Source organism: Chlorella variabilis, assembly GCF_000147415.1.
Source record: "Chlorella variabilis unplaced genomic scaffold CHLNCscaffold_14, whole genome shotgun sequence".
Lineage (NCBI taxonomy): Eukaryota > Viridiplantae > Chlorophyta > Trebouxiophyceae > Chlorellales > Chlorellaceae > Chlorella > Chlorella variabilis.
Window position 1 is genome coordinate 930556 of NW_005435074.1, and position 12015 is coordinate 942570.

Sequence of the window (12015 nt, forward strand, 5' to 3'; positions counted from 1 at the left end):
CGCGCCCAGTTTCGCTGCTGCCTGCGGGGCTCCAAAGCTGGATTGCTGCCCCACACTGTGGTTGCAGTCACGCCCACAGCGATGGGGAAGAAGAAGAAGCAAGGGGGCAAGCGGCGGTCGGCGGCAGTGGCGGCGCTGGAGCAAGAGGAGGCCAAGGAAGAGCTCCTGGCGCTGACTGCCATTTTCGGGGAGGACATTGAGGTGCACGAAGGCCACGACAGCCTGGGCTTCACCCTGCAGGTTGTGCCGCACCCCGGCGAGGCAGAGGCAAACTACGTGTCTGTCACGCTGGTCGTCAGGTGGGGTAGGACGTCGGAGGCACCGCTGCAAGCGGCCACTGCCGCCTGTGGCTGGCTGTGGTGCCTTTCCCATGCTGCGCCGAGGTGCCAACCTCTTGTCTGAATTGGTTGACCTCAGGCAGATGAGGCCAGCCCCTGTGGCAAGCACGCCTGCCCCCCCCCCCCCCCCCCCCCCCCCCCTTAGGTGCTTGCAAAAACACACACACAACTCCTGGCCTGCCTGGGTGCAGCTTTCCCGATGACTATCCCTCTGATGAGCTCACCCTGAAGCTTACGGACGCCAGCGGGCTGGAGGAGGCAGCAGTGCGCCAGCTTAGCAAACGGCTGCACACCGCGGCGGCGCAGTATGCCGCCGACGGCGAGGTCTGCTCCTTCCAGCTCATCACCGAGGCCCAGGAGTTCCTGCAGGAGCACAACTGCGCGCCAGACGAGGAGGAGGCGGTGGCGGCGGCGCCCCAGAGCCTGTGGCATGAAATGCTGCAGCGCGACATGGCGGCGGCCGCGGCGGCGTCGCGGGAGCAGAGCTTCCGCGCCCCCATCATGGGTGACACCTTCTACGACACCCTGGAGGGAGGCGGCCTGTTCTCCGACGCCACAGAGCTGCCCATGGCGGGGTCGGGGTCGGGAATGGCCATGCCTGCCTCGGCGGCAGCGGTGCCGGTGGTGGAGGTGCGCAGCAAGCAGGCCGCCAGGCCGCCCAAACCGGCACCGCCGCGCACACCAGCGGTGCCGGCTATGGAAGCCAGCGTGGCATCTGTGGCACAGGTGGCGGCAAAAGGCGGGACGGCAGCTGCACCAGCTGCAGCTGCAGATGCTACGACAGCGGGCGAGCGGGAACCTGGCGCTGAGGAGGCGCCTGCCGTTGGCGAGGTGCACGCAGCAGCAGGCGTGCGGCAAGCCAGCACAGGCGGCGCCCTGCCGCACGTCTCTGCCGCAGACTCCCGGGGCAGCCTCAAGGCGGGCCATGACAGCGGGCTATCCTCTGGCGGCGGCGGCAGCATGCTCAAGACGCTGGGGCACAGCATCCGCGGCGTGCTGCCCAAGGCCCTGCGCAGATACGTGGATGGTGAGCGGCTGGGAGGTGTCCATGGTTGCCAGCGAGGCATGGCTCCCCTTGCACACAATCATACGCGAGGCCTCTCCACTTGTCCGCACACCCGCCACCTGTGCAGGCCCTAGCGGCACACCTGAGGGGTCGGAAGGCGGGGAGGCCAGCGTGGTGCAGCTGGGCGAGGAGGACCGGCGGCTCATCAGGCAGGAGCTCTTCCTGGGCCACCTGCTCACGCTGGCAGCCAGCAGCGGCGCGGTGCCGCCGCATGCGCTGCCCAGCATCGCGGGCATGCTGCAGGCGGAGGGCCTCATCCCAAAGTGGCTGGCGTACACTCTCACCCAGCAGCCAGCCCTGTTCGACCGAGCCTTCCAGCGCGTCTTCCAGCAGGTTGGGCTGCTGCTGTGGCGCTGCCATTCCTGCTCCTGGCTGGTGAATGCTGGCGCGCTTTGCTTGGCTGCCTTGTTTCACAATCCCTGCTGCCTGCTCGCCTGTGAGCGCGTGCAGGAGCTGGAGGCTGCTGCTGCCGAGCCTGATGAGAGCGAGTCGGAGGATCCCATGCACTGGGCCGCGCAGCGATTCTGGAAGCGGCGTGCGGCGCCGCTGCTGGCTTCCCGCAGCTTGGGGCACATGCGCAGGTGGGGCCCAACCTGCTTGCAGCCTTCTGGGCCCCCGCACACCTTCCTGCCTGTGTTTCTGTTTACGTGTTCACGTCTTTGCACTTGCTGCAGCCGCTCTGGCATGCTGTCCCCCGCTGCCGACCCGCTGCCCGCCTCGCGCTACGAAACCGACTTCACAGAGCTGCGGCCGCTGGGGCGGGGAGGGTACGGCGTGGTTGTCTCAGGTAAGCTGCTCATGAAGCACCCCCGCCCTGCTACTTCTGACGCTGCCCATCATCATACCTGTGCCCCTTGTCATTCTCCCACCTCTCTCTTCCCCCAACCCACATGACACCACCACCGCCCACCACGCTGCAGCCATCAACCGGCTAGACGGGCGGCAGTATGCGGTGAAGAAGATCCCGCTGGAGGCGCACTCCTCGGGCGCGTTTGAGCGCATCATGCGCGAGGTGACCACCCTGTCCCGGCTGCAGCACGCCAACGTGGTGCGCTACTACCAGGCATGGTGAGGCGGGGCTGCAGGCATTGGGTGGATGGCGGCAGGTGGTGCCCTTGGTTCTTGTCTGGTCTGGCGGGCTGGCTTGCCTGGCCTGATATGCATGCTGGGCCCAGCTCAGCTTCGGCTATGCATAGGGTCCCTTCCCAGGCTTGTGCTGCTATCAATTTCCGTCCATGCTTCCAACCAACCCCAAGCCTTCCTTCCTCACCTCACGCAGGGTGGAGGCCTGCATGTTGGCTGACGACGGCGAGGACTCGGAGCTGGATGAGTGGGGCTCCGACACGCTCACACCCAGCAGCACCGGCGGCGGAGGGTGGGGAGCGGCCCCGGCCGGGCTGGGGTCCAGGCCGGGCTCATCTGCCGCCCTGGCAATGGGTGGCGCAGGCAGTCGCGGCCACCTGGCGCCAGTTGCGGAAGTCAGCAGAGAAGGGCGGGCCAGCACGCCCTCCAAGGGAACCCGCGGTCTCCGAGAGGCCAGCGGGCACAGCACGGACGACAGCGGGGACGACAGCGGCAGCGGCAGCGACGACAGCAGCCGCGGCGGCGAGCTGCGGGCGGATGCCAGCTTTGGGTTTGGCGGCGGCAACATGGCGGTGGCAGGGGCCAACGCGTTGCTGGAGGGAGGCGGGTTCCTGTCGGCGTGGGATGGCCAGTCGACGAGCGGCAGCCAGTCAGCCAGCCACAGCTGCAGCCAGAGCGGCACCCTGTCTAGCTCAGCAGGGGCTGCCACTGCCAACGGCGGCCGGGGCGGCGCCCACGCCTCCCTCACCCTCAGCGCCGGCGGCAGCGACTTCACATTCGATCGCAGCAGGCCGCCCCCGGGCGGCGCCAGCCTGACGCAGCCCCCTGGCACACAGCCCTCGCGGCGCTCCGGGCCCCGCCAGCGCGCCATGCAGCAGACGCTGTTCATACAGGTGGGGCGGTAGAGCAAGGCGCGCTGGGGAGGAGGGGCACAGCTGGTGCTGCGGTGCAGGGGCCCACCCTCATCCCCTGGAAAGCCAACCGTTGTGTGCCCCCACACCCCAACCCCCTGCTGCGTCTCCAGATGGAGTTCTGCCCGCGCACCCTGCGCGACGTGCTGGACAGCCGGGAGCTGGATGAGGAGCGGCGGTGGTCCATCCTGCGCCAGATCCTGGCGGGCCTGGCCCACATCCACTCCCAGGGAATCATCCACCGCGACCTCAAGGTGCGGGGTGCTGCCTGCCGCGTACGCTGCGCTGCGCTCTGAACCGTATGTGCATGCTGGACTGCTGGCGGTGTAGTGGACAGGTGGGCAGGCTGGGCTTGTGGCGCCTGCATCCAGCCTGCCTTGCTGCACCTGCCTGTAGCCTGCCAACACTTTCCTGGACAGCCAGGGCAACGTGAAGCTCGGAGACTTTGGTGAGCACAGCAGGGAGGGCTGCCGAGCCTGCACTTGGCAGCTGCCGCCGTGAGATGCACCGCCAGACTGGAGAGCCTGGCCTGGCCTGCGTGTCTGTGCCCGCTGGGTGTCCTGCTCCATGATTCCGGCCCTACAGGCTGCCAACAAGCGCGCCACCCGCATCACACGCCCCGCCGCCCGGCAAGCGCAGGGCTGGCCAAGTACAACCGCGATGGCGCGGACGACAACCCCGAGCCCTCGCCCAGCCTGCACGGCGCGGGGCAGCCGGGGTGGGCGGCGGGCGGCGTGGCCGGTGCCTCGGCGCTGCTCAGCGACACCACCGGCCTGGTGGGGACCTCCTACTACATCAGCCCCGAGATCAGCGAGGGATGGGCCACGTGAGTGCGCCCGCCCCGCCTGCCTGCCTGCCTGCCTACCTGCCTGCAAGCACCAGCACCAATAGCTCAGCATTGGCTCTTCAAGCTGGTTGGCACGGGGGAAGAGCAGAGGGCGCTCGAGACGCCTCCAGCTCCACACACACCCTGCCGCCCCCTCCTCCTGCTGCTGCAGATACGACTCCAAGGTGGACCTCTTCTCGCTGGGTGTCATGGCATTTGAGCTGTGGAAGCCTTTTTCCACCGCCATGGAGCGCGCCGTGCTGCTGCGCGACCTGCGCGAGCACGGCGTCATGCCCGCAGACTTTGAGGCTGACCACCCGGTGGTGTGCCGCGTCATACGCTGGCTGCTGGCGCCCAACCCGGCGGAGAGGCCTACTGCGGTGGAGGTCCTGCGCTCCGAGCTGCTGCCGCCGCAGGCAAGCACGGGGTGGGCCTGGCGGCGGGGGTCCAGGCGGGCGGGAAGGGGTGCCTCCTGCCCTCCCCCTTCCGTCTGTGTGACCCTCCGCCTCCGCCTCACACCCATACACCTCCCCCACCCCTGCACCTTTCCCCTCCCGTGCAGGTGCTGGACGAGCAGCTGACCGACCTGCTGCGCTGCCTGCCCGACAACCCGGCCATGCACGAGCGAGTGCTGGACGCAGTCTTCTCCCTGGCGCGCACATCCAGCGCAGCCACGGCGGCGGCGGCGCTGGAGGCGCCCGGTGCACCCATCCCTGTGCAGGTGCGGCGGCGCCCCGCCTGCCAGACCCTCCTGCTTTGGCTGCTGGCCGCCGCCTGGCGGTCCATCGGTCGGCTGTTGGCCATCGTGGAGGGAGGCCGTGCACCTGCCTGGCGCATGCAAGCTGCCCTACCCTGAGGCCCCACCCTGACCCTGGCCTGCCACTCCCCCCGCTCCCCCTGCTGCCGCAGATGGCTGTGCGTGACCACGTGCTGTCTGTGCTCAAGGACTGCTTCGAGCGGCACGGCGCGGTGGGCATGTGCAGCCAGGAGCTGGGGCTGTCCAGCGGGGAGGACCCGCCCGGCGCCGTGCAGCTGCTGACCCCCACCGGCGCCAAGCTGGCGCTGCGCTGGGAGCTGCGCCAGGCCTTTGTGGCCTGGTTTGTGCAGCAGCTGGCGGCGGCGGGCGGCGGCGGCAGCCTGCTGCTGGACGGGCTGAGGCGGTACGAGGTGGCGGCGGTGCAGCGGCACGCCGCGGGGCAGGGCCTCCCCCGAAGCTTCCTGCAGGCCGACCTCGACTTTGTGCTGCCGGGGGACCGCACCCCCGCGGAGCTGCTGCTGGGGGATGCAGAGGTGGGCTGGGCGGGCGTGCGGGTGGGCGGTTGGTCGGGCACATGAGGCAGCGCCTGGGCCTCCCACTGGCCCCATACTCTGACGGGCCACAGTCCCCAAGGCCTGGCCACCTGGCCACCTCACCACCATCCCCCCCCCCTTTCATTGAACCGCCCCAGGTCATCACCTGCACGCATGAGGCGCTGGCGGAGCTGCCCGAGTGCGGCGATGTGGAGGTGCGGCTGGGCCACCGCTCCCTGTTTGAGCTGTCCCTGGCCTTTGTGGGCGTGTCGCGCGAGGCGCGCGGCTCCGTCATCCAGCTGCTCTCCACAGCCTCCGCCGCCTCGCCGCTGCACGCCACCGCTCGCTCCAAGCGCTGGCCCTCCATCAAGGCCGGCCTGGAGGGGATTGGGCTGTCGGCGGAGGCCATCGGGCGCTGCCGCCAGCTGGTGCTGCAGGTGCGGTGCGGCTGGCGGGGAGGGCAGCGGGCACGTGGGCATGCATGGGTGGATGCGGGCTGCACGCAGGCGTGTTGTTGTCAAGGTGGTGCATATGAGGCGTGTGCCGGCCCGCATGCTTGTGTGTGCAGGCGGCGGGGGAGGCCGAGGCGGCGCTGTTCCGCCTGCGCACGATGCTCGCCCACACGGCGGCGGGGCGGCAGCATGGCGGCGGTCAGCGCTCTGGGCCGCGGCCCCACTCGACCACTGCGGCGCTGGCATGCCTGGACGAGCTGCAGAGCCTGCTGCAGTACCTGCAGGTGGGCAGCCGGGTGGCGTGCGCCAGCTGGCTGCAAACTGGCCTGCGCTGGCTGGCTGCCACTTGCTGCGGCACTCGTGCGCGTGCTGGGCTGGCGCGCGTGCTGGGCTGGCCCTGCCCTCCCTGCCTGCCACCCTGCTGGCCATCACTGCCATGGCCGCCAACAGTGAGGCCAGCAGTGCCAATTGCAGCTCGCCACTGTTGGCTGAAGTGCGCCCACTTCCCTGCCTGCCTGCCTGCGTGCTTGCCTGCCTGCTTGCCTGCAGGCGTGGGGCGTGCCCCAGTGCTCTCTGCTGGTGGACCCTCTGCTGGCGCCACACAGCGAGGCCTTCAGCGGCGCCCTGTTCCAGTGCCACCTGGTGCAGGGGGCCAGCGGAGCAACCGCGGTGGTGGCCGCGGGGGGCAGGTGTGTGGGTGGAGGGTTGAAGGCAAGGCCTCGGCAGAGCGCTGCCAAACCTTCCTTCCCGCTGCGTGCCTGCTCACATGCCGCTCCAACCCACCCCCACTCCTGCCGTAGGTACGACTCCCTGCTCAAGGCCTCGTGGGCACGGCAGTCGGCGCTGAGCGGCACGGTGGCATCCATGCCGCCGCTGCACGCGGTGGGGGTCACCCTCAACGCAGACCGGCTGGTGGCGGTGGCGCAGGGCAGCAGCCGGTGGAGCACGCCTGGCAGCCCCGCGCCCGGTGAGCCCAGTGCCTGGCGGCTGGCCGATTGCAAGGGAGCCGAGGTCTTCATCTCTGTGCTGGCGACCTCACAGCCTGCTCCTCCTCCCTCGCCGCCTGCAGTCGCGGGGCTGCCGCGCCTGTCGCAGGCGGACGTGCTGGTGTGCAGCCGCGGCGGCGGGGGCCTGCTGAAGGAGCGCATGGCGCTGGCCCGCAGCCTGTGGGATGCGGGGCTGGCTGCCGAGATGCTGCCCCAGGCGGCGCCCAGCCTGACGGAGCAATACGAGTATGCGCAGTCCCGCGGCATCCCCTGGCTCGTCATCATCAATGCCAACACATTCGAGGGTGGGTGCCCGCCTGCTGCTGCTGCTGCTGCTGCTGCTGCTGCTGATTTGGGCACATGGACAGTGGTGGTAGCTGCGTGACGCCTTCCTCTCCCTTGCCAGCCGCCGACCGCTGCCCCCACCCTCATGCCGTGCCGTGTGCAGCCGCCGACACTGTGCGCGTCAAGGCCATGAATGCGAGGCTGGAGGAGGATGTGTCGGTGTCAGAACTGCCCACCTACCTCCTCGCAGCCCTGCATCCCCACGGCACCGCCCCGCCCGGGCCCGGCCGCCCGCTGCAGCATGCCGGCGGCAGTCGCGTCGGCGACGACGGCGACGCGGGCGGGGAGCAGGAGGAGCCCTCGGCGCACGGCGGCCGTGAGCGGCAGCGCCGCGGTGGCCGGCGGTGATCGTGCCACGACTTTGTGCTGTTTCATTGTGTGCAGTAGTGTGATGCCCATTTCTCTTGCTAGTGCAGGCAAATCCTGTTTGCGATCCCTCCCTGGCTATCACTGCTGTCCCTCTCCGTACACCTTCTCTGTTTGCTCTACCAACCTCTACACCCATCACCACTCTCTGGCTCTTATCCTATCCTGTTTCACTGTAAAGCACTGCCCCGCCTCTGGTGATGGCTGGAGGGATTACACGGTTGGCCTGGTGGCCTGCAAGTGCAGAAGGCTCAGGCGCATGCATCCTGATTGCGGCCACATGCGGAACAGCACAAAAGAGGCACAACTGGGAGGCCCCAACCTGTGCAGCACCTCGGTGCACTGATTTTGAAAGAGATGCATGGCTGTGATGGCGCAGCATCAGGTCTGCCAGGGCCGGCCGCTCATCCAGCTGGTCGCGGCATCATCCCCAGGCACACCGCATCATGCTTCCCGCTGAGGGGTGCTGGCACCGCCACTGCTGGCGCCACTGCCGCCGCCATTGCCATAGGTCAACAGGCGCCCCCACGTGCTCTTGGTTCCCCAGATGCCGCGCCTGAGGCACTCCAGCTGCACGATCTGCGAGTGGTCCACAAACAGATTGACCCCAGCGCCAAAAGTTTTGATGTACCTGCAGGTGCAGGGAGGGTCGGCCTGGCGCAGAGGACCTGATCTGCCAGCCAGGAAGTGCCGTCGCACTGTGCCCCTGCGTGCCCCGCACCCACCAGCTGAACACCGGCGGGTCGGCAGCTTCAAACTGGAGGTGCTCCAGCCCCACCGCATCCACCAGCCTGGACACCACGTTGGTGCACCAGGAGGCAACGTCCTCTGTGATGCCTGTCCAGGCCAGGGAGTGCCGGCAGCAGGGGCATGCCACGTCACAGCGCCAGGGCTGGCTGTCTGCCTCCGCTGGCAAGCACATTATTCTGATGCTGGGGAGAGCAACAGGCTAGCACCCGCGCCTTCAGACTCAATCATGACCATCTCAGCGCCCGCCTCCAGGCAGCGCCGCGCCCGGCGAATGGCCCAGGACACATCCAGCGTCCCCTCCGCTGCCAACTCCGCCGCCGAGCTGTCGCCGCCCGCACCAAACTGTATGCCAACCTCGGGCTTGGGCCTCAGCCCTGCCGCCCGCACGTCTTTGACCAGGCGCACCTGCAAAAATGAAGGGATGCACTCCAACATGGCCAGTAGCGCCTCCTGGTAAGCAACCTGGTTACTAGGCAACAGGGGCCAAAAGCAAAGGCCTGCACAGCAGGCACACCACTACCTACCAGGTCGTCGTCAGGCAGGCTGATGAAGCCGGTGGAGACCTCGACTGTGTCAAACCCCAGCACCTTGCACTCTGCCAGGTACTGCTGTACCGTCTCCCGGCTGCGCCCCTGCGGAGCAGAGCCATATGGCATGCATGGCAGCAGGACGCAGCGGGATGCACCTTCCCGCCATATGCCAGTGGCTGACGCAGCCCTGCTGCAGCTGGCGGCAGCTGTGTTGTGACCTGTCGCCTACCGTGGCCAGCACATGCTCGATCCATCCTCCCGTGCTGGTGTACACATCATGCTTGTGGGCCTCGTCGTTGAGCGCCTTCACAGCGCGCCTGTTCATCACGTGGAAGGCTCCGCCAGCAAACTTCAGCCCATCCACGGCATGGCCCACCTGCGACGGCACGGGTGCAACACAAACCCACATGCAGCCCCACCATAGGCTCAGCAGGCGCGGCATTCCCGCTGCTGGAGGCGGGACAGCGCGAAGCGCCGCGCACCGCATCTAGCAACTCGCGCAAATATGTAGGTGTCACAGGTGTGTAGTATGGGCCCCGGATCTCGGTGAGGCCGCTGGTCCTGGGCTTGCAGGGCAGCTCGTTGTGCGGCACAAAGGAGCAGGGCAGGTCCAAGGCTGCAGCGGTGAAGGCCGCAGAGGAGGGCAGCGAGGCCCGCTGCAGCAGCGTCGCGGCGGCTGCCCTGAGCATGTTGGCTCCGAGGTGGGCAGGGGGCAATGGGTCTGGCTGAGAGGTGGCAGCCGCCAGGAAGAAAGATGATTGGGCAGAAAGATTCACACGTTTGTTTTTTGCTCTTCATTTTGCTTCTTGAGCCCGTGAGCCGACTGCAGTGCAAGCCCTCGTATTCAAGAAACCTGACAAGGTTGGACGACAAGTTGAGCATGCCTCTGCCCAGTTCCCTGTCCCTGAGGCCCAAATGCAGTCTACACCACCAGTGACCCTGCCTGCACCGCCTGCCGCCCAGCGCCTGCCGCAGACCATGCAGGGGCGAGCCCAGCGCCGCCTGGTGGTGACGGTGCGCGCCGCCGCGGACATCGGCGCCTCGACCACCAGCCCGTATGTTGTGCTGGAGCTTGGCGGCACGACCCTGGAGACTGCCGTGGCGTTGGGCGGCGACAACCCGGTGAGCCGAGCTGCCACATGCCAAGCCTGCGCTGCCGCTGGCCCGTCTTAACGATGTTTTTGCAGCCCTGTGCTGAGTGTCGCCTAGCCCCTCCCCTGCTGTCCCTTCACCAATGTCCCATCCACCGCCCCTGCAGGTATGGGACGAGGCCATCGAGCTGCGCCTGCCGCCGCCGCTCCCCAACGAGCAGCCCCTGCAGATCAGGGTGCGCGTCATGAGCCGCGTGCGCCTCTGCCCCGACCGCTTCATCGCCAGCGGCACCACCACGCTGGGAGACCTGCTGTGAGTGCCTGGCGCCGGGGGATGCCGCCGCAGCCACGTGCTTGCTGGCCGAGCCAATGCCAGCTGATGCGGACGCAACGCAGCAGCTGGAGTGTCGGCGGCACCCTGAGCTGCCATGTGGCCCAACCACTCTGCAGATATGGCGGCGGCCAGCATGAGGCCACGGTGCAGCTGACGGACAAGGCGGGCAAGCCGGCGGGCCACCTCCACCTGGGGCTGCTCCTGGTCAAGGAGGGTGCGCCTGGAGAGGAGATTGGTGAGCCGGTGGGGGGGTCCCCAGACAGAACCATACGCATGGTGCGAGGGATGCGCCATGCAAGCGGACAGCGTGCTGCTTCTAAACTGCTTTACTTCCTGGTCCCCGGCCATCCCCACGCGGCGGCACCCCATATGGCAATGCCGTCGTGTGCTTGGCGTGCAGGCAGCGCTGCGGGCACAGTGCTGGGGTCGGTGCCTGGCGGTGGGCCGGCCTCGCCGAGTGCCGCCGCAATGCCGGGGCCCATGCTGCCATCAACGGCGACAGCCGAGATGCAGGTGAGAGCTTAGTTGACGGCTGATGCGCCAGCGACAGCTTGTGTGGCTCTTGCAAGCAAAGCTGCAACTTCAAGTCACAGCACTCCAGACCATTCCCCATCGGACCGTTTCCTATCCCACCGCGGCCTGGCTGGCTGCAGGCGAGGGAGGTGCTGGGGGCGGGCAACACAATGGACCCATCCAAGCCGGGATACGGCCTGCTCACTGGCTGACAGCAGCACGCCCTGCGCCTCTGTGGCACGGCTGGGGAGGACCACTGGTCAGCCCCCCCATGTGACTCGATACTGACTGACAGCTGGCAGCCCAGCTCAACGACAACAGCTAGGCCTTCGGTGCAAGGCCATATGGAAGGCCATGATGCATCGATGTGCAGGCAGGCCCACAGCATGGGATATACAAGTGGGATGGGCACAAAACGGTCCGAGGCAGGCCTTGAAATGCAGGTCATGTTAATAAGGGTAAATGTTGGACTGAAACTGTAACAGCAATGCAGCAGACAGGCAGCAAATCACCCAGCCGCTAGGCCTTCCGCCCGGTGCTCGAGCTGCTGCTGTTGTTGCTGCTGCGCCGCCTCTGCCGCTGGGCCTCCCCAGGCTGGCTCGCTGGGCGAAAAACTCAGCGTGCAGGCCTGAGTAGTACGCATCCATTCATTCATTCAGCACACAGACCGGCCGCCTCTTGCTCGAGGGCGGCCCACTTTGGCCTGGGCAGCCCGGGCCGCCCTCCCCCCCGGGCGCATGTTCGGTGTTGGAGGGGTGTGCCCAGCGATAGGGGGCCCCTGAAGGCATGCGCCGAGGCCGGGAAGCGTGGTTCGGCGCTGCTGCACGCTTGGCGATTTGAACAGAACCACGTGCCGCCGAGCTGCGGCCGCAGTTTCCGGCCCACGGTCTACGGTCGCAGCCACGGGACTCGGCGGCACGGCGTTTGGGCCCAAGCTTGCTGCCGCCGCCGCCGTGCCCGGGGGGCAGCGCGGCGGCGGCGGGGGCACGCTGCGACGCCCCCGTGCTGCCGAGTTGCGGCCGTAGTTTCCTGCCAGAAGCCCACGGCCACAGCCACGGGACTCGGCGGCACGGCGTTTCGGTCCACGGCTTGCTGCCGCCGCCGTCGCAGGGGTGCTGCCTGCGGCGGCGGCGG

The 12015-nt window shown here is 68.0% G+C and overlaps 3 protein-coding genes across 3 annotated transcripts; 2 read left to right on the forward strand and 1 right to left on the reverse strand.

Moving 5' to 3' along the window:
• Positions 1-81: 81 nt before the first annotated feature.
• CHLNCDRAFT_135753 (hypothetical protein) lies at positions 82-7645 on the forward strand (the record flags this gene model as incomplete). Its single annotated transcript, XM_005846275.1, has 19 exons — positions 82-299; positions 530-1365; positions 1472-1737; positions 1855-1892; positions 2079-2191; positions 2325-2472; positions 2684-3380; positions 3512-3652; positions 3795-3846; positions 4038-4224; positions 4397-4610; positions 4787-4945; positions 5134-5535; positions 5673-5951; positions 6083-6250; positions 6516-6655; positions 6767-6933; positions 7036-7257; positions 7401-7645. 19 exons carry the CDS (start codon positions 82-84, stop codon positions 7643-7645), a joined length of 4692 nt encoding a protein of 1563 aa, XP_005846337.1.
• Positions 7646-8107: 462 nt separating this feature from the next.
• CHLNCDRAFT_135754 (hypothetical protein) lies at positions 8108-9632 on the reverse strand (the record flags this gene model as incomplete). The annotated part of the gene is made up of 6 exons (XM_005846451.1): positions 8108-8294; positions 8389-8500; positions 8620-8818; positions 8938-9045; positions 9173-9319; positions 9426-9632. 6 exons carry the CDS (start codon positions 9630-9632, stop codon positions 8108-8110), a joined length of 960 nt encoding a protein of 319 aa, XP_005846513.1.
• Positions 9633-9921: 289 nt separating this feature from the next.
• CHLNCDRAFT_135755 (hypothetical protein) lies at positions 9922-11093 on the forward strand (the record flags this gene model as incomplete). Its single annotated transcript, XM_005846276.1, has 5 exons — positions 9922-10065; positions 10202-10347; positions 10485-10603; positions 10769-10881; positions 11022-11093. The coding sequence occupies 5 exons, from the start codon at positions 9922-9924 to the stop codon at positions 11091-11093; spliced, it is 594 nt and encodes a 197-aa protein (XP_005846338.1).
• Positions 11094-12015: the final 922 nt, after the last annotated feature.